The sequence below is a fragment of the Candida albicans genome, chromosome 3 (assembly GCF_000182965.3).
Source record: "Candida albicans SC5314 chromosome 3, complete sequence".
NCBI classification, from domain to species: Eukaryota; Fungi; Ascomycota; class Pichiomycetes; order Serinales; family Debaryomycetaceae; genus Candida; species Candida albicans.
The window spans coordinates 796,912-817,630 of record NC_032091.1 but is presented as its reverse complement, the minus strand read 5'-3'; the positions used below and the strand labels follow the sequence as shown (position 1 = coordinate 817,630).

General features: G+C 36.6%; 10 protein-coding genes across 10 annotated transcripts; 5 read left to right on the top strand and 5 right to left on the bottom strand. All coding sequences in view use genetic code 12, as the record gives it.

Annotated features, from left to right (window-relative positions):
• Positions 1–17: 17 nt before the first annotated feature.
• CSC25 (Ras family guanine nucleotide exchange factor) lies at positions 18–4,019 on the bottom strand (the record flags this gene model as incomplete). The annotated part of the gene is made up of 1 exon (XM_707634.2): positions 18–4,019. The coding sequence occupies one exon, from the start codon at positions 4,017–4,019 to the stop codon at positions 18–20; it is 4,002 nt and encodes a 1,333-aa protein (XP_712727.2).
• A 728-nt stretch (positions 4,020–4,747) lies between these two features.
• PEP8 (retromer subunit) lies at positions 4,748–5,791 on the top strand (the record flags this gene model as incomplete). The annotated part of the gene is made up of 1 exon (XM_707635.2): positions 4,748–5,791. One exon carries the CDS (start codon positions 4,748–4,750, stop codon positions 5,789–5,791), a length of 1,044 nt encoding a protein of 347 aa, XP_712728.2.
• A 1,551-nt stretch (positions 5,792–7,342) lies between these two features.
• SAP9 (aspartyl protease) lies at positions 7,343–8,977 on the top strand (the record flags this gene model as incomplete). Its single annotated transcript, XM_707636.2, has 1 exon — positions 7,343–8,977. One exon carries the CDS (start codon positions 7,343–7,345, stop codon positions 8,975–8,977), a length of 1,635 nt encoding a protein of 544 aa, XP_712729.2.
• Positions 8,978–9,301: 324 nt separating this feature from the next.
• Positions 9,302–9,829, bottom strand: CAALFM_C303860WA (Mg-dependent acid phosphatase; the record flags this gene model as incomplete). Its single annotated transcript, XM_707637.1, has 1 exon — positions 9,302–9,829. One exon carries the CDS (start codon positions 9,827–9,829, stop codon positions 9,302–9,304), a length of 528 nt encoding a protein of 175 aa, XP_712730.1.
• An 867-nt stretch (positions 9,830–10,696) lies between these two features.
• Positions 10,697–11,413, top strand: SOL1 (Sol1p; the record flags this gene model as incomplete). Its single annotated transcript, XM_707638.1, has 1 exon — positions 10,697–11,413. One exon carries the CDS (start codon positions 10,697–10,699, stop codon positions 11,411–11,413), a length of 717 nt encoding a protein of 238 aa, XP_712731.1.
• Positions 11,414–11,633: 220 nt separating this feature from the next.
• On the top strand, positions 11,634–13,103 carry CAALFM_C303840CA (cleavage polyadenylation factor subunit; the record flags this gene model as incomplete). Its single annotated transcript, XM_707639.1, has 1 exon — positions 11,634–13,103. One exon carries the CDS (start codon positions 11,634–11,636, stop codon positions 13,101–13,103), a length of 1,470 nt encoding a protein of 489 aa, XP_712732.1.
• Positions 13,104–13,108: 5 nt separating this feature from the next.
• On the bottom strand, positions 13,109–14,185 carry CAALFM_C303830WA (peptidylprolyl isomerase; the record flags this gene model as incomplete). Its single annotated transcript, XM_707641.1, has 1 exon — positions 13,109–14,185. The coding sequence occupies one exon, from the start codon at positions 14,183–14,185 to the stop codon at positions 13,109–13,111; it is 1,077 nt and encodes a 358-aa protein (XP_712734.1).
• Positions 14,186–14,307: 122 nt separating this feature from the next.
• CAALFM_C303820CA (uncharacterized protein) lies at positions 14,308–15,507 on the top strand (the record flags this gene model as incomplete). The annotated part of the gene is made up of 1 exon (XM_707642.2): positions 14,308–15,507. One exon carries the CDS (start codon positions 14,308–14,310, stop codon positions 15,505–15,507), a length of 1,200 nt encoding a protein of 399 aa, XP_712735.2.
• Positions 15,508–15,563: 56 nt separating this feature from the next.
• RAD53 (serine/threonine/tyrosine protein kinase) lies at positions 15,564–17,663 on the bottom strand (the record flags this gene model as incomplete). The annotated part of the gene is made up of 1 exon (XM_707644.2): positions 15,564–17,663. One exon carries the CDS (start codon positions 17,661–17,663, stop codon positions 15,564–15,566), a length of 2,100 nt encoding a protein of 699 aa, XP_712737.2.
• A 500-nt stretch (positions 17,664–18,163) lies between these two features.
• On the bottom strand, positions 18,164–19,894 carry PTR22 (Ptr22p; the record flags this gene model as incomplete). Its single annotated transcript, XM_707645.1, has 1 exon — positions 18,164–19,894. The coding sequence occupies one exon, from the start codon at positions 19,892–19,894 to the stop codon at positions 18,164–18,166; it is 1,731 nt and encodes a 576-aa protein (XP_712738.1).
• Between the last annotated feature and the right edge of the window lie 825 nt (positions 19,895–20,719).

The window sequence follows — 20,719 nt, the reverse complement described above, 5'->3', positions numbered from 1 at the left end:
ACTATGCTTAGCAAATACTACTTTAATGAAAACGGTTTGAAACTCTTGATATTAGTGGTGGCGTTTGTAGTACTATTACTGTTACTGGCACCAACTGCTTGTTCTCTTGGTTCCAAGTTCAACGATATCTGGTATTGTTCATCGATCGTTGGACACTTTTCAAACCATGCATCAAGAAACTTCTGAATTTCAGGGACCTCTTGGAAATTATACCCTGTAGTTTTGAAACGGTCTATTCCCGAAACAATCTCTGAGGTTTTAGCACGCTTAGCAAAATTCACTTGCCTTGTTCTGTTATACAAATAGTCAGGGTTACCATGGTAAACAAATGTCAAATCAGATAAGTACACACCAAAAAATGGCACACATGGCTCCGATCCAATAAATTTCAAAACATCTCGATACTCGTTGAAGTTTCGCGATGAATTCATCAATTTATTCATATTCTTTAAATTGGACAATGCATCAGCATTCATATACTCCCACGTTTTCTTTAAACGATGGATTGGTGAAGAATACAAAGCGGAAATGATTGCTGTCATCGACGAAAAGTTGTTGTATTGTCGACATTTATCGGCTACTTGAATAAAGTAACGAATGATTTGGACTCTTTTCTTCGGATCCGCCTTTCTCAAAATCATGTATCCAACAAAGTTAGTCAATTGATTGGAAGCCTTTATAAACTGAGTGATACTATCAATGCTCTCACTGAGCCCTGACTTCTTACCCCAAACTTTCGCTAGACATGCAAATTTTGTGATCTTGCAATATAATTTGAACTCACGTAATGTCAACTGACGTGCCAACTCAACATAATCAATGTCCATTACCCTTGGCTTTTTCAGCAAAGACGAGCCTTTGGTCAATGGGGCAGGAGGCTTGGTATTTGGAATGACAGGATCTCTTTCGACATAAATTCTCTCACCACGAAGTAGCCTTTCTAAATAATTAACAAGCAAATTTCCCAATGAATAAGTCTGAACTTGGTCGGAGTGAGCAAACGTCAACCACCTGCGAAGTACAGGTTCATTGTAATACGACATGGACCAATTTTTTTCAAGTAAAAGTTTCATAATATTTATCACCCTCAAGCGAATAGGGTTCCTTTTTTTCGAGACCCATAGGTTGTATTCCTCGTAGCTCAACCCTTCTGGAGGTTCAATATTGAACCTAGCAATTAGTAAAGATATCAATTCCCCAAGCAGCATCATTGAAGAAAACATCAATAAAAATACCGCATTGAAATTACTGTCAAGCGAAAGGTGATGCGTCAAGTGCGACACCAAGGCTTCCTTTGAGCCACCTTTGATGTTTCCCTTCACATCCAACAATAATTCATACTCGTCATCACCTTCCAAATACCACGGGACATCAGTTGACTTTTTATGACCGCCAACATAGTATGAGTTATCATCCGCCTTTTCGGACGACGACGTATTGTTTCTTTCAACAAGTAATAACTGCACATCGAAGTTGTCCTGCATCACTCGTGTAGCGTAATTGATTATTGTTTCTCGTTCTTCAATTAATTGTTGCGTTATCAAGAGTACGGTTTTGGTAGTCTTCGCTATCTCTACTAAATACCCTGACAACAATGTGTCTGGGTTTAGTGATATAGCTCCTCCATCTTTAAAGCTAAGTTGTTCTTTCAAAATAGAGGATAACAATAGCGCTGCCTTTTCCTTAGGTATTTTCGATATTTCACGATTATAGAATAAAGGATCTTCTTCTTTCAAACCTTTAAAGACTTCAGGATCTTCCAAAGTCAACGATTGGGTTGCCATGATGATCTTTGCAACCAAATCATGCAATTCCTGTTTCAAACGGAAAAACTCTAAAACGACTGGGTAGTCAAACGATAAATTAGAATCATAGTGATCCCCCCAAACACTTGGATTTTCATAACTTTCATCCTCCGTATCAATTGCATTACCAGTATGTCTTTTGACACTACAGAATACAGTGAAGTCAAACGATTCTATCAAGTCAACCATGGCACTGCAGTGGTAAAGCGACTTATAAGTTAACCGCAAAATTTGCGTATTCCTTTCATTTCTTAGCATCTCATTATAATAAAAAGTATTTTGAACTTTGGGATCAAGAGCTTCCAAAATGTTTTCACATGCATCAACTATCTTGTCGACATACTGGGAAAGTGAATCGTAAGCGGAATGATCAATTATAATTTTTGTATGGTAGCGATTCTTCAAGTCGTCTCCACTGACATTCAAAACGGTATTCTTCGTGGAGAAAAATGGGTTACACCAGTTGCCACCATTAAATTCGTCAACCAAAAAACGAGGATATACTTGGGGCAAAATATCAAACCGATCTTCACCTTCATCATCTGATGCATCCGACGAATCATAGTCCGAATTCTTAATTTTTTTATTAGCGCTAAGCTTAAGAAATATTTTCACAATGGAATTGACATTCTCACGCAAATTATCAATTTCGTAAACCAACTGGTTAATGTAATTCATATCACCATTTCCTTCACTATTCCTGTCCTGGCTCAATTTTTGAGCAAAACGAGTGCTATCATCTGAACCCTGTCGTATTGTTGATAGTGATGATGCTGGCGATTGGAATGCACTGCTGGAGCTGGATCTGTTCAATTTTCCCATGTCGTAGCCAAACAAACGACCTTCATTAAACCCTTCAAGAGAGTAATGCAACACACTTAGATGTAAAATACCGTTTATGTAAATTTGGGCAAATGAGGCACACACACGTTTTAACTTTCTTCTTGTAGTGTTCTCATACTTAGTATCAATATAGTCTTCTTGATTCAATCTGACTGCGGCACACAAAGCCACCACAAGTTTATTCAAGCGAGAAAAATGGGTGCTGAAAAACTGCCTATTTTGATCTTTAATGGCCTTCAACATCAAATCCAAAATATAATTGCATTGTTCCTTTAGTTCATTCCACGTACCTATGTCCGACGAATGCTTGTAGAATAGATTGTCCACAGAAAAAAAAGGTCGACTGAAACGATGATACGATGACCCGGAGCTTTGAGTGCTCATCGACACATTAGAATCACGCTTGGTAGAATCAAACGAGCCTGCAGCTGATCCTTCTCGAGTATCCAAGACATTTTCCATCGATTGAGAACCTTGAACTGAAATTGGGGTGGGATCCATGATTACATCGCTCCCCGGGTATTCCAAATTTGGCAGCGACGCCTCTCCATCAAACAAAATCAAAGGTAGAGATTCACAATACACATCAAGTTGTTCACAGTAAAAGATTATATCTCCCTTGGTTGATGTTCGTGGAATCCAGGTAACTGTTTTGTTATACTTGAGTCTGTACTCTTCCACCAATTTCTCTGCTTCCTCGACTTCCATAGGAATGATTTCGTCGTCACCAATTCCAAATCCAGTTAAAGTGTGTGAAATCGAAGACTGCTGCGAAGGTAGTTGCATCTCCACCGTGCTGTGATCTCGAGTAGATGGTAATGAGATCAGTTGATATTCAGGTGAGTTTTGATTTGTGTTTGTCTGTTGTTGTGTATATTTTGAGTCGCTGGGCATGCTTGTCTCAGAGCTAGCAAAACTCACCACCGAGTTTTTTCTTGTTGAGTTTGCAGGACTATTGCGTTCTGATTCTTGTAAACTTTTTTGAATCAAGTTAGTCAATGATGGCATCACCACATTAGCAGCTGTATTAGCCGCTGTTATCGAATCGAGATCTTTATTATCTTTTAGTTTTTTCAACACCGGTTGCACATAGTTCACCGATCGTACATAGTTATGAGGAAACCAGCCTCGTTGAAGCTCCCCGCTATTACCCATTACTACCCCATCCCACCATCCGGTTGCTGACTTTGACAAGACATGAATAGTGTCGCCCAAGTTTAGTGGTAAATGAGACGACTGGGTTCCAGGGAAATCGTATAGTGCAATAACGGTATCTAAATGTTTCAAAGGTTCATCTTTTGAAGGTCTATGATCATGCGGGGAAACCATATCTGGTGGCACCTCATCTGATATGTAATTTGCTGATGACATGACTGGCAAAGGAGACCAAATATGTGTTTATATATTTATATAACTGTATCCTAAGCTATCCTTATATTTGTACAATGCGTATCAACACAAGCTCCAAAAAAAAAGGATATATGATGATATTAGGGAGTTGGTATGTGTTGGTGTGATATTGGCCAATTGATTTGGCTGTAGGTTTTGTACTGGAGTGGTATTTAAAATGTAATCAAATAAATTGCTGACAGTGTAAATTTAACTTAATATAAATAAAAATGTTGTAACTTTAAGTGAATGTATCAATTGTTTGACATGAACGAAAAGGTGACTACTAACCAACCAACAGATAGTTACTTTAAGGAGTTTTTAATGCTGTATTTTGGACTGTCTTACTTTTTTTTTTTCTCTTTCTCTTTTTGTTTTTTGTTTGTTACTGTGATTCAAACTTGCAACTATCAATTGTAGGGGGGGAGGGAAGAGAAAAGCGTGAGAGAAAAACGGATAAGTGAGAAAAGATCTGAACAAGGACAAAATGGTTTGAGGTAGTGTCTATTTCTCACGGACAAACGAGTGAGAGAAAGAATAATAACAACAGAATCAAGACAAACGAAACAACATAGTGTGTTCATCACTTTTGACGAATTTGGACAATCTGAAACAAAACTTTGACGAGAGATATATTGGATTATTTATATTCATATACATCAATACAAGTGTGTGTGTGTGTGTGTTTGTTTCTTCTTTAAAGTGCTACTATGTCGATATTTTTTAAGGCGCCATTAGATATTGAAATTAGGTTAGATAATGAGGATACTCGGAAGCACGTTGAAGTGAAAACTCCGCAAGGAAGAGTTGAAAAGCTCCCTATTTACAAGGATGGTGAATCAGTGAAAGGTGTGGTTACGTTACGTACTAAGGAAGGAAGGAAATTGGAACATCTTGGTGTTAGAGTGCAATTGTTAGGGTCCATCGAAACTAATACTGATGGAATACTGTCGTCGGAATTTTTAACATTAGCCACGGAACTAGCCGCTCCAGCACAATTGTCGCATCCTGAATCATATCCTTTTGAATTTAAGAATGTCGAGAAACAGTATGAAAGTTATCGTGGCAAGAATGTCAGACTAAGATACTACATTAAAGTAACAGTGTTGAGAAAGTCGTCTTCGGAGATAATTAGGGAAAAGGAATTGTGGGTCTATCATTACACCACAGCAGTTCCCAAACCGGTAACCGGATTGAGCAGTAGCTCTACAGCCGATTCAAAATTGGGTGCTAAGAAAGCCAATGAAGATACTTTACAAAAGCCTGCTACGCCATCCAGTAATGATGATGCCAGTGCTAATACTAGTAAGGGAAGTACTATATCAAAAAGGAATGAATCCCACAGTGTGAAAATGGACGTAGGGATTGAGAATTGTTTGCACATTGAGTTTGAGTATTCACGGTCCAGGTTTTCCCTTACAGATGCCATAATAGGTAAAATATATTTCTTATTGGTGAGATTGAAAATCAAGCATATGGAATTGTCGTTGATCAGAAGAGAGACTGTGGGAGCACCACCTAATCAAGTGACAGACAGCGAAACAGTAGTCAGATTTGAAATCATGGACGGTGCGCCGGTCAAAGGCGAGACAATACCGATTCGTTTATTTTTAAGTGGGTTTGATTTGGTGCCAACTTATAGAGACGTCAATAAGAAATTCTCAACAAGAACTTATCTTTCACTTGTGTTAATTGATGAAGATGCCAGAAGATATTTCAAACAAAGTGAAATCATTCTTTATCGAGATCAGTAGAAGAGTTGTTTGAGTATGTGAGGGATCTTTTTTTTGTTTAATTGAAGATCCAAACATGGGTGTTGTGAATGCAACTAATTGAGGCATAGTGATATTCAAATTAAAAAAAAAAGTATAGATTTATGTTACAGCTTAATCTTTATGTCTGCGAGTTCTTTAAAAATGTAGATGACCAAATGCAGTTACAGCCACTTGATTCGTGTACAGGAAGTACAAAGTTATTTTTGTAGGTCGTCGCCACTGACTAGGCCGAACTTGTATGGTGATGTGTCGGAAAGCGGTTTAAATGTCAGAAATCAATATTGGGATCGAATGGTTAGAGTATAATATAATGTCAACGTGTTTGAATGGTAGATACGGTCATCGTAATGGTTAGTTGGCCAAGCGCATAGTGAAATGTTAGCTGTACAAGCTTCAATATTACTATTGGCATGTACGTTAGCAGCCACATTTCTCTTATCTAAAAATAGTTGCGGGTGTTTGAAAAGAGAAAATAGAAATCATTATATGTTAAAAGTCCAGTAGACCATTGACAATTTGTTTTCGGTATACTTTGCAACCCTCTATATTGGTGGCGAAGCAAAATTGAAGGAAATAATATATGTCCGATGTTTTTTTGCAGGTCGATATGAGATGCTTTTTTATAATAAAAATAGAATTTCAGCCTTAGTTGAAAGAGAATACCCAGCTGTAACAGTAATAATAATGCTATTGTAAGTCTCTGACAAGGATGATGAGTTTTTTTTCTCTTCTTTTTTCTTTCTAATTACAATTCTTGATTGTTAACATTATAAAATGCCGACTTTCCAAAAAAAAAGCCAAAATTTTTATCCGTTGATCCTATTTTTATTATAATATCTGGTGACTTTCCGATCATTCAAAGAACTTTGAATGGAAATTGATTACATAATTCTAAATTTACTGTCAAATTTGTAGTTTGGGGTCATTGGTATTTTTTGTTCGCTTGAAAGTACCAACAACAGTTATCTTAGATCAAGATCGTGGAAATTTACGATTACAAATGTTTTGTTATTTTTTTTATTTGTCATCCCTTCGTCTCATTTTATGCTGGATGGTTATTCTTGGCAGCAAGCTCTATTGCGACTTTGGTACACCACCACCATCAAAAAGCTTACCTTGCGCTTTCTTCTCTTCCATTATTTTCCCTGTGCCTCGTTCCAAGCAAAAAAAAAAATAATGATTAATTGTACTATTGCTTTTGTTTTTGTGTTTCGGCAGTGATTCCCATACAATTGTTACTGTTGTCTTCGGGATTTTTTTTAATTTCTTACTTTCTTTTTTTTTTTCTATTTTGTCTCACTTCTAATTGTGCCACCAAATGAGACAAAAACGAAAAAGAAAAACAACAATTAAAATTAAAATATAAGTAGTAAATGGATTTCCCAAATTTCAATTTCTAAATACATTTACAATTCGATATTCTAACACTTCTTTTTCTTTTCTTAGTGTTGATTTTTTTCTTCACAAACAATTGCTATAGATATATTCTTTCCATCTGATTTCTTTTCTTTTTTTTTTTTTTCCACATATATGAGACTCAATTCTGTTGCGTTATTATCGCTAGTAGCAACAGCACTTGCTGCTAAGGCACCTTTCAAAATCGACTTTGAAGTGCGTCGTGGGGAGTCCAAAGATGATTTATCCCCTGAAGATGATTCCAATCCTCGATTTGTTAAAAGGGATGGTTCATTGGACATGACTTTAACCAACAAACAGACTTTTTATATGGCCACGTTGAAAATTGGATCTAATGAAGACGAAAATAGAGTGTTGGTAGATACCGGGTCTTCAGATTTGTGGGTTATGTCCCACGATTTAAAATGTGTTAGTGCCCCAAATTCTAAACGTAACGAACGATCTTTCGGTCATGGAACTGGTGTTAAACTAAATGAAAGAGAATTAATGCAGAAGAGAAAGAATTTATATCAACCATCAAGAACCATAGAAACCGACGAGGAAAAAGAAGCACTGGAGAAGATTCACAACAAACTATTTGGCTTTGGCAGTATTTACTCCACAGTTTATATCACTGAAGGTCCAGGTGCATACTCAACGTTCTCCCCATTCGTAGGAACTGAGGGTGGTTCTGGTGGCAGTGGTGGTTCCAATACCTGTACATCCTATGGTTCATTCAATACCGAAAACTCAGACACATTTAAAAAAAACAACACTAATGATTTTGAAATTCAATATGCTGATGATACCAGTGCCATTGGTATTTGGGGGTACGATGATGTTACCATAAGCAACGTGACTGTCAAAGACCTTTCCTTTGCAATTGCAAACGAAACATCCTCTGATGTTGGTGTTTTGGGTATTGGTTTGCCTGGATTAGAGGTCACTACACAATACGGTTACACCTACCAGAACTTGCCTCTTAAATTGAAAGCAGATGGAATTATTGCAAAGTCCCTTTATTCCTTATATCTCAATACTGCCGATGCTAAAGCCGGATCTATTTTATTTGGTGCTATTGATCATGCTAAATATCAAGGTGACTTGGTGACTGTTAAAATGATGAGAACGTATTCACAAATTAGCTACCCAGTGAGAATACAAGTCCCAGTATCTAAAATTGACGTTGAAAGCAGCAGCGGCAGTACTACCAACATTTTGTCAAGTACCACGGGTGTTGTTTTGGATACCGGTTCAACTTTATCGTATGTTTTCAGCGACACTTTGCAGCTGTTGGGAAAAGCTTTAAATGGTCAATACTCGAATTCAGTTGGCGCTTACGTAGTCAACTGTAACTTGGCCGACTCCAGCAGAACAGTCGACATAGAATTTGGTGGTAACAAAACCATTAAAGTCCCAATTTCTGATTTGGTTTTGCAAGCTAGTAAATCAACATGTATTTTGGGTGTTATGCAACAATCGTCAAGCTCGTCGTACATGTTGTTTGGAGACAATATCTTGAGAAGTGCTTACATTGTTTATGATCTTGACGACTATGAAGTAAGTTTAGCTCAAGTGTCTTATACCAACAAGGAATCGATTGAAGTCATTGGTGCTAGTGGTATCACTAACAGTTCGGGTTCAGGAACAACATCTTCATCTGGCACCTCTACCAGTACCAGCACACGTCATTCAGCTGGAAGTATAATTTCAAAGCCTGTGTATGGGTTGTTGCTTTCGCTTTTGATATCCTGTTATGTTTTGGTTTAAACAAGAAGAGAAAACTTAGAGTGGTTGTTATCCCACCTGGCACATTGTTCTATGCTTATTATATCTGATTATGAAGTAACCATAGTTAGGATACTGCGTTCGTATCATTTTTACGACATTCATCGATATCTTTCCATTTTTTCATTTATTTATATACAATTACACACACATATATATATATCTCCGAAATAATAGAGGTTTTATTATCAAACTGAAATTGAACAAAAAAGTAAACTAAAAATACATTATAAAGATGATCTATTTTATTTCTATATCGTCTCTATATGACGACAAATAAAGCCAAGAGACACAATATGTAATTATCTATAAATTCCGTTTGTTCCATTGTCTCAATTCTTGAACAAAAATGTGTCGTGTTAAACCTACTGATTCATCGGGAACATGAGCAAAATGACAATTGATCGACTCGACATCTCTATTTCTCCATTCGTCGTCAAATAAAATGAATTCACCGTCTGTTAACTCTGTTGTCATTTTTAGATTTTTCGCTGCTGCTTTGATATGCTTTGTCTTTGATCCCGTGCCCCATTGTAAACTATGAAAGTACTCGATTGCTGGCCTTCCCTGAATATGCAACATTGACAATAGCTGCTTAGCAATATGGGGTGTTGCAGTTCTACTAGCAGCTATAATCTTCACATCATTTTCAACTAGTTCCCGAATAATTGATTCGACATCTTTATAAAATGATAGCTGGAAATCGTAACGATCAACGACAGTTGTTGGCGAGACCGATTTCAACGGAGTCATAATGTGAGTGTCGCACCAACATGGCCATAAAGTATAGTCTAGATCAAAAACTACTGCTTTGGGGTATCTCGCAAGTGTCATTATGTCTCTCAATGTAACGACACTAAGTAATCATCAGTACTGATACAAAATGAAAAAAAGAAAGAAAGAAAAGGTAGTGTAACCAGGTACATTCAAGCGCGTATTAGTTCTGCTCTTCCACGAAAACTGTTGCTTTTAGAATGGAGACAGTATGGCGCGGAAGGGGCGCGGTCTACTGCTACCAACTTTAAATATTTTTAGAAGCATTGAAGACGGTTTTGCTCTTGTATAATAACTAGTCACTGGTTGTTTGGAGAGATGCCTTTTGACTTTGCGGTTGATTTTTTTCTACTATGATTTTGTGTTGAATGATTTGTATTTTCTTTACTGTCAATATTAGTTTATATCAAAATATTGAAACCTACAATCAACTATGAGGAACTGAAGAGCTTGACATAAAACGTGTAACCACTACCCAAAAGTGTATGTTTAAAATACTGTATAAACAAAACCACCCTATTCTCTGAACATTGAATCAACTTTAAGTTTACTGTTGTATAATTTAAGCAAAACTTTGCTTCAAATTCATATTAAAATTTTAAAAACAATTGATCCATCCATATTTCTTTGCTGCCAGCCATCTTCTTTTTCTGGTTAAGTCTTACACGACTCAAGTGTGTAAAGTTTTTTTTTTTTGCTACACGTCTTGAATTTTTTTTCCTTTCAGAAATTTTATATATTGAAGCCAATTTCATTTCGAACTTAATCATTTTTTTTTATAAATATTTAGCAAAATAATTAGCCATATCAATTACAAATAATTTTTACATTTGAATAAACCCAGATAAACTTTCAAATCCATCCTAGCACCTTCATAATCCATTCTATATATTTGCTTCTTTATTGTCTACAGTCATTTCCGTTGCAATGTCCTCTTCTAATGATACACCATCTTTATTTGTCACACCACAAACACCACCAAGACAGCAACAAAGGAGAAAAAGTAATACAGGAGCTATATCTACACCCGTTGCCTCATCAGTATTATTAACTCCATCTACAACAACAAAAAAACCTACAAGAACTCCAGTATCACAGAAAAGAAAACAAGGTGTACAGTTGTCTCCACCACAGGCAAACAAATTCCCCTTTACTCCAATCACCCCTCAAAAATCACCATGCAAGACAAGAAAGAATTTGGATTTATTCACTAGTAACGAAAAATTTGGCTTATTGTTACCATCGCCATCCACTATTGGTTCTGGTAGATGTCATAACTCTTTCACGCAAGCTCCACCTCCATTATTTGATTTGAAGAAGGTTAATGAGTTTAAAGTACCTAAGACACCCGCAAAACAAATTATAGACAACTCTAGAACAAAAGAATCAGAAAATGAAGATGACTGGGAAGTGATGGACATAGATGAAGTTGCCAAAATTCCTCGTGCAAAGTTGAGGAACCCTTTTATAGACACTTTTGAACCAACGAGTCCGGTTACACCTGAGGAGAGTACTGGAGATAGAATTAACTATGACACACATATGGAATTGATAAACAGTAAAACTGGTAAGAAAAGAGTTGTAAAGTTAACAAAGAATCAAATGAAAATCAAACCAAAGAGATTATCGTTTGATAATATATAAGTACTTGACTGGTCAAGTATTGATATTATAGGGATTTTATATAGTTTATAGGTGACAATAGATAAAACACACAGGGATATTTTGTTGAATGTAGCATTTACACGACCCAACGCTTCTCGTTATTTTTTTTTTTTTTTTTTGCACGCAGCAGAGGAATAAAACTGAACAGAAGAACGAAACCTGTTCCTAGCTTATTCATAATGAAAGATTCTATATCACGATGTCTATACCAGGGTTTGGGAGTGCTGAAAAAGTAAACCATACAGCATCAAGTGTTACATTGACGATTCCTCAGAGCTATGAATGGCGGATAGAGGTTCCCTTCAATAGAATACTCAAGTTCAAGGTTTTAACTGGAATAGTGGAAATAAATGGGACCGAGTTAGCAAACAATACAGAAATTCAATTATCCGGGACAAAAACTTACTTGTACTCGCCAGTAACTGATGCGGTAATTGAGTACGTTCTAGTGGAAAACAAAGACGATTTATCATTGGTTTCCGCTTCTGATGAAGGTTTTGTCGAATACTTGAGTGACGAATCCAATATGGATTCCATATTGAACCTACATATGTATCTTGAAAGCAAGAGACAGTACACAAAAGATTACAATTTTTCAAGTTCTATTGACCAGCAACAAAGTGGTCCAAAAGTGTTGATTATTGGCTCAAAATATTCTGGTAAGACAACTGTGCTGAAAATATTATCAGCGTACGCCAACAAGATGAACAATACACCTGTATTGGTGAACTTGCAACCTCGAGATGGGGTTTTTGCTTTACCTGGATCGTTGACTGCAACACCTATAAGTGACTCTTTTGATGTAGAAAGTTGCAATGGATATGGATTAACAACAACCAGCGGAACACTAGTACACAATCCCAAGCAACCAATTGTTAAAAACTTTGGGATGGCAGATTTTAATGACAATGTGGATTTTTATAAATTGCTAATTGAGAAGTTGGGCATAGCAGTTTTGTCTCGATTGGATCAAGACTTGAATATTAAAAATAGTGGAGTGATTATTGATACACCGGCTTTGACTCTGAAGAATTTTGATATTGTTGAGAGTATGGTGTCTAATTTTTTGATTGACAATATTATTGTTATTGGGAATGAACGATTAGCCATTGAGTTGACCAAGAAGTTTGCTTATAAATCGACTCAATTGAACATCATTAAATTAAATAAACTGTCAGGATGTATTGAAGTTGAAGATAGATTTATTCGTCTACAACAAGAACAAACTATAAAAGAATATTTTAATGGAAATTTCAAAACAAGATTGTCACCCTTCAAAACCGATATTGAGTTGCTGGGGTTGAAGATTTATAAAAATGTATTGACAAAGGATTTGCTTTCTCAAATGGCATTTTTGCCCGGAGGAGACGATTTCGAGAAAGATGAAACCAATCCCGAAGAAGATCCAGAAAAGAAACAGTTGGAAAAATATTATCAAGCAATTGAAGATCCCAACAGTTCAAATTTAGAGAATTCGATTGTGGCCATAACGCATCTACCAAATAATGATAAAAAACTAGGAAAAGATTTACTAAACACAAGTGTCTTAGGGTACATACATGTGAGTAAGTTTGATGATCAGAAGAAGCGGTTGAAAGTGTTGTTTCCATTTCCCGGTGTGTTTCCTAAAAATGTATTGATCTCTACTAATATAGGATACAATGAATAAATAACCTAATCAAACGGAATGTTGCCCTTCCTCTCATGTTTTAGACTTTCACTAGCAGCTATACCACTAGGAATCTTAATACCACAACAATCTCCCCAAGTATTAACGTGAGCATGGCCACAATGATCTTCAGGATTCTCTCCGTGTCCATTTTCATCAGTATGTTCAGGGATTCCCTCTGGACATTTTAAAAGACTACCAAACATAAAATGCTGCATGATTGGTAGTTTCCCCAAAACTTCGACCTTGTACATTTTCACCATTCCTTCTCTGATCTTATCCCAGTTTTTAGCTGCAGATATATCATCTAACATTGGCAGATGCCAGCGCAAACTCAATTTACCTTGATGGTTAGGAATGGTTTTTATTTTATTTATGAAGTTGATGCATTCAAAATACATATACTTGGTGGAATACATCTCCACCAACTCATCATTATGAATCAGTTTTGGTTTCATATGTGGGTGAGTAGATAATTGTGCAGCTCCAAACAAAAAGGGCAAAAAGTGATAATCATCCAACCCCCAAACCCCATGGGATCCTGCAGGCTCCAACCAGTATTCCTTCTGTAGTTTTCGCATAATCGACATATACTGAGTGAAGACTTTGAGAACCAAACCCTCGTAATCAGCAGAGGTAATCTGACCCAACTCCTTCAAGCACAATAAAAAACATATAAAATTCAATTCATGACCAGAACCATAATCAATTCTTGTGCTGTTCCCCCACGATTCAATGAAATATGCAGAGGTTTCTTGAATTGCCGTCGCAGTAATCTCAGAAATGTATTCTTCAGCTTTGCTGGACAAATCACTATAAAAATCTCTAAATTCAATCTTTCCAAATCGAGATACTGAATCATGAGCAGGATGTAAAGTAATGAGGTTGTCAACTTTCGAAAGGAGTTTGGAAAGTTTGTCAATTATCAGACTGGTCTCGTATGATGAATCATTGGATTTGCCAGTGACGGATGACTGCAACTCCACAATGAAATCCAATACGGTATTATAAGTAGGCGAGCCAACCCATTTGGACAAATCTTCCGGAGTGAAAATTCTTTTAGTAGGTGTGATGTATGACATATTGCAAATAGTTGTTACAAGGAAAAACACTGGGAGTTCTTTTTTCCAGGTTTATCAAAGCAATTTTTTTTTTTCATTTTTCAGAAAGAAATTAATACAAACTTTTGGCTACTAAACTACATATGAACAAATCACCTAGATTCTACAGGTTGCCTAGCAAAAAACTGGTATTCTTGAACGAATTAAGTAAGTCACCAAGATTATCATTAATTTGGCAGTCTGTTGATTCAAGATGTATGAATGCAACAAAAACCTTACCCATTGTTATACAGACCAAACAGGAGATTTTCAACCAGGTAGTCCAGAGCAACCCAGAAAAACAAGGAGTTTCTTTAAAATTTAAACAATTTATTGCCTACGGAAAGGCAATTATCAATTTCTACAAATCGGGAATCAAAAATGTGTGGCAGAATCAGAGTATATTAAAGAAGCTAAAGCAAGATTTTTATTTGACTCACGTCGCCCCATCAGGACAAGAAATAAAAATTAGGATTCCATCCTTTAAAAAATTAACGGAAGAAATGAGTCAAAGAATATATATGAATAAAGTAGAATCAGAAACTTTGGAAAAAATGACTAAAGGTGATATTAAGAGATCGAATGATATGAAAACTCATTCTATTTTCAACTTGACAAGAGAGCAGTTTCAACTTTACAAACGTACTCCAAATGACTATTACAAAATACCATTATTTGCACTTGTGTGCTTGATATTTGAGGAACTCACTCCTGTTTTATGTTATATGATTCCAGAAATAACGCCATCTACTTGTATATTACCCAACATCCTTCCTCGGGTCTGGAATCCAAACGCAATCGGTAAGATGAAATCACTCAATCAAAACCTAGACGAGAATAGTATGATTGATTTGTCTTTGAAAACAAGCTATAATTTGGACATTGAGCATGTTCGGTTGCTATCTCAATCATTGCGTTTAGTATCTCGGTATATACCCCCACAGTTTTATCCTGACGGATATTTACGTGATAAACTACAAGACTACTACAATTACATAGTTATTGACAATTTTTATTTGTCAGGCTTGAACGGAGATGGCAACATGTGGAATCTCAACGACCAAGAGCTAGTGTTGGCTTGTTTAGAAAGAAACCTTATTCAAAATATTGTCTACGATACCAAATTGTTCAATCAAATATCCGATCCTATCCAAAAACAAATGTTTCAGGACAAGTACATGGGTAAACTAAGAGTTAAACTATTCCAATATTTGGTGGATTTTGATAGTTTTAATATTGGATATCTTGCTGTGAATCATGCCATCCCAAGGGAAGAAGAAGTAAATGTAATTGCATGGAGGTAAATAACTAAATTAATGAACCTTTGTTTCTATAGGAAATGCTTGTATATATGCTAAATCTATGAACTTATACTACTTAAACCCGAAATAAGTGGAATAATATTCATTTCTTCTGAGGTTTGTTTCAAAGCCTCCACTTGACTCTTATGTTCACCAGACAGTTGATCAACAAGGACTACTTTGAAACCTATATGTTGCAGTGACAATGGGTCAAAGAAGAGATGTAATATCTCCCCTCCTCTAAGCAAAACTTTGTTGCCTTTTCCAACACTAGTATTGTTGACCAAGCACGAGTTAGTACTCTTATCCAATAACCATATAGAGTCGTTTTCTTTGGTAATGACACAATGAAGTTTGGATAGTCTGTCGTCGTCTATCTCGCAATCACAAGTGTCATTTCTTCCGAAAGAAAACGGGGACTTTGAAATATTTATTGTTTCTTGGAATAACGAATTTGCAAGTGGCTCCAACTTCAAGTAGTCTTCCGCAACAACGGAATCACTTAGCTTGACTTTCTTGCTTGTCAGAGGTTCTTCCAAATCGACTTTTTTGTTTGTTCTAGGGTCTATTTGATACGGCCTCTTTTTCGGTTGTGACATTGGTAACGGTGTTGCAGGATGTTGAGATAACGGAATCACACGCTTGGGTACCTTGAAATCTTGCTGTTTACTTGATTTCCTATTTCTTTCGCTATCCAATGGACGAAGCATAACGTCTTCATCAATTTTGCTCAATGATTCGATATGGATACCATTATCTATCTTTCGAGATTGTTGCGACTGTGATTGCGATAAACTCAATGATTTGACAGAATCCTCTTCATACAAGTCTTGCAACCATTTATGTTTCAAAGCTTCAGCAGCCGTCATCCTTAGTTTAGGATTAACCTGTAGGCAGCACTGCAAGAAATCTCTTCCGTCTTCAGAAATGTCGTATGAATTTAATGGAGCCTCATGAAATTCGCCCCTTTTGATCTTGGCAAACATTTGTTGCTGGTTTTTCCCGTTGAATGGTAAATGAGAAGTTAAAAGTACATAAACCAAACATCCCAAAGACCAAATGTCAACCAAGGAAGAGTAGTTGTCCTTTTGTTGCAGTTCCATCTGCGATGATCCATACTTACCGGTGATAACTTCGGGAGCAACATACGCCAATGTACCACAAAAAGTTTTCATAAACGTCAGATTGTCACTGAATTTTGCCAATCCAAAGTCGGTGATTTTAACAAGTATTGGGTCATCTTGCATAATCAAAATATTATCTGGCTTCAAATCACGATGGGAGATTCCTAAATTATGAACATAGGCAATTCCTTCTAGAATCTGTTTCGTGATCACTTGTGTTGCGTCTTCTCCTATTGCACCGTTTGCAGCCACAAAGTCCATCAAATCACCGCCCGGCACCAATTCCATCACAATATAGTAATTGTCCATATCTTCATAAAAAGCTTTTAGAGCAACTATATTTGGGTGGTTGAGCCGCTCTAATATGGACAATTCACGGTCCACTCCTGCCATGGCACTTCCACCACCGGTATTTAATGCTTTTCTTCGATTTATAATCTTCACCGCGTACGACTCGCCCGTAGATCGTTCAATCGCCTTTTTCACAGTGGCAAATGCTCCTTGGCCTATCGTTTCATTTTTCACAATAAAGTCTTTGTATATTCCTTCATCTTTAATTGTGTTGGTCGAATCAGGTAGCTTTGCCGGGTTGTATTTGTCACCAAAGACAACGACAAACCTCACAACGTCCTCGTCTCTACCAACCCCTACTGCTATTTCATCACCCTGATTAAGAAGGTAGTTTGATCCTTTCACCAATCGACTGTTGTTAAGGTGTGTCCCGTTAGTTGAAGTGTCCTTTATCCATAGTGATTTATCATTGAAGTTGAACCAGATTTGAAAATGCTTGTTTGAAATTCTCGACGACGACGCCACTTGCAAATCTGAGTTGGGGTCTCTTCCAAAATACCACGTCATTTTACCTTGTACGATAGTTTTATCGTTGATATTCAAATCATAATTGCCAAACTGACCCGTGGAGCAAATCAATTGACAAATCCTATTCTGGTCCTCTTTGCTTTGGGTTTGCGTCTGAGTTGTCGGTGACTGTTGTGTTGGTTGTGTCTGACTCTGCGTCCGTTGTGTTACTTCCATTAATGTAGTTTGGTAAATTAAGGGTGTTGTTACTGAATGTATAGTTGAAACGAGTGCTTTAGAAATGAGTAATTCTATTATCGTTCTTTACTTTTTGCTTTTGTTTTTTTTTTTTTCTTTAGTTGTTTATTCAGTGTAGATGGTGAAAAACTGGCGCGTCTCCCTTCAATTTTGAACAAATCTTTTTTCTTTTTTCAACATCAAATCTTCAACATACAACATTAACTTTAGTGTAGAAGTTTAATAAAGTATAGTGATATGTGAGTAGACTCATTATATACGAATAAACTTACTAGACAAATACAAGATCAAGATGAAAACTAGAGACCCTCTCTTTTTGTTCTACCAACATTTACGCGCTATTTAGAAGGGGAGGTTTTTTTTTTGGCACTCTTTGTGTACCAAACCAAGCTCGCGTCAGGCAATCTACAAACGCTCTAACCGGTATTCGTCTAACGTATCGTATTTCGTAAATAACTATATGTATATGTATACAGCTCCTATGCAATGGATTTGCGTGACGGAGTTAATGAAGAAACTGGCATAAGCGCAGCCTCTTCAATATTGGCTTCGTATTCCAAATTGTTCCACTCGTCTTCCTTTTTATTGTAGTGTTTGAACAAAGTCAAGAACAAGCAACCAGCAATGAAACACAGCACAGCTAATCCCAGGTATGTCCACACCATTTTTGGATCCACACTAACACTCAGCAAGGCAATACCAATGGCAGCACCAACGGCGTTTGTAAGTAAAAACATTGCCATTACCAAAGATTTCATTTGCACAGGTGCCTTAGTGTAGGCATACTCAAGACCAGTAATCGAGGCCAAAATTTCAGAGATGGCAATGAGGACATATGCAGGTGTTTGCAAACCAATGTTGATGTGGTTACCGTTTGGACAATCCAAAGGATGGTCATAACATGGACCGGCTTTGTAGATATAGTGTTGCAAAACAGCGGCGTAAACCATAGCACCAGATCCAAACATGAACCCCCAGAAAATCTTTGTGATTGGTTTGAATGGAGTAAAATGTCTAACAAAAGGATATAAAAATCTTTCGAATATTGGGATAAAGACGATAATGGCCACACTGTCAAAAACTGTCAAGAAATCGTTTGGAATATCACGGCTCATACCTGCTGCAGAACTAACAAACATGTTCATCATACCATTATATTGGACCCAGTAGATAGGGTACCACACAAACACTTTACAAGCAGATATAGTTCTTTTGACTTCGTCAACAAAATGGTCATCCCATGGATAAGATTTTTCTGGTTTGACGGAGGGCTTGGCAGCATCGAAGTTGAACCCGTTTATGATACCGACCCAAACACATTTGAAAGTCTTGTTGACAATCTTGTCACCAACAGGAACCTTGACATATTTGTTTCTACCAACAATCAAAGCAGCAATTGCGATAAAGAAGAAGCAGAACGTAAGCAAGTAAGAAGACCAGAATCCAATGTGAGCCTCCATTTGAGTGGTGGCAATAACTGACAAAGACCCAATGTTGATCATAAGGTAGAAGAACATGAATACGTTTTGAACAGTGATGTTTGGATCAACAATGACTCTTTCTCCCTTTTTGGTGACCTTAATGTATGGTTTCTTTTTAGGAATTTGATCAGCAATCAATGGGGAAACGTTGGATTTGACACCACCTGTACCAAGACCAATGATGATAATAGCCGCAATATAACCCCCAGTAGCAGTACTTTTACTGGTTATAGATGGAACGGAAGTGATGAACAATAAGAAAATACCAACGATATAAATAACACAAAAGACAAAAATTGTTTTATATTTACCCCAGTAGGTGTCAGAAATCCAACCACCAAGAATAGGAGTGACATAACACCAGAATTGGAAAAAGTACGACAACGCAGTGGCACCTTGTTGCTTTAATCCAAGCATACCTTTTGGTGAATGTTCTGGAGTAAATTGCATATAGTTCTGGAACGGAGCTGACAACCCATAATAGGAAAATCTTTCAGCTAATTCAACAATAGCAACTAACCAACATGATATTGGAATGGATTCAGAAACATGTCTCAAGGTTTCCATTTCATGATCGGTAGGTTCTCTACCTTCATCATCGATCTGTATATCGGACCCTAAGTTGTCACCAGCATATTCATCATCCCTCAGCAGTTTTTCGACGGAATGTGAGCCTTGAGTAGAACTATTTATAACATCTGTTTGCAGATGTTTCTCTTCTGTGGACATTGCAAATTAACAAAGATGGAGAATAAGAAAAAAAAAAATGAAGAGAATACTTAAATTGCAAAACAACTATTATCCAAGTAAGAAACAAGAAAGAAAAAAAAAGTTATTCCCAAAAAAAAACCTATGGAGTCAGGATTTCTTTGATATAAATACAAAGAGATGGGGTTTTATTGAATATTACATGTTATTGGGAAAAAGATAAGAAATGGTATCAGCTAACCAATCAAGTGGAGATAGGCGTTTCACAATAGCCTTTTAAAAATGCATTACCACCACTACACAAATTGAAATAATGGAAAAAGAAAGAAAAGGTGAAAAAAAAAAAAGAAACGAAGCAAAATACAATACAGTACAATACTAAAAGTGAATAAGCTGAATAGACTAATAAGCAGGAGGGGCGAAAAAAAAAAAGAGGAAATTAACCTAATTTGAATATATTGGGGCATTTGGGTACAGCTGAGAATACACAAAAACTTACAATTGACGTATGCCATGTGTAATGACTAAACTATAAAAAAAATAGGTTTATAACTGAAATGGAGAAAAGTTTTCTGGTCTTATATGCGGCATTTTGCCAAGTTTTTTTTTTTTTTCCGCGCGCAAACCTCATCTCGAAGACCTCACACAATCCTCATCGGCATAGACAAAGCAAACAATTCCATACATTGAAATCTGTTATACTCTATGTCAAATAAACAGACACCACGCGATTACACAGGTCATCAATTTTGGCGTGATTGTTATTTTTTTGTTTCATACTGTTTCCACAAAACTGTTTATTCTTATAATTTATGATCTGACTGTTTCTTATTTACTTATTTATTT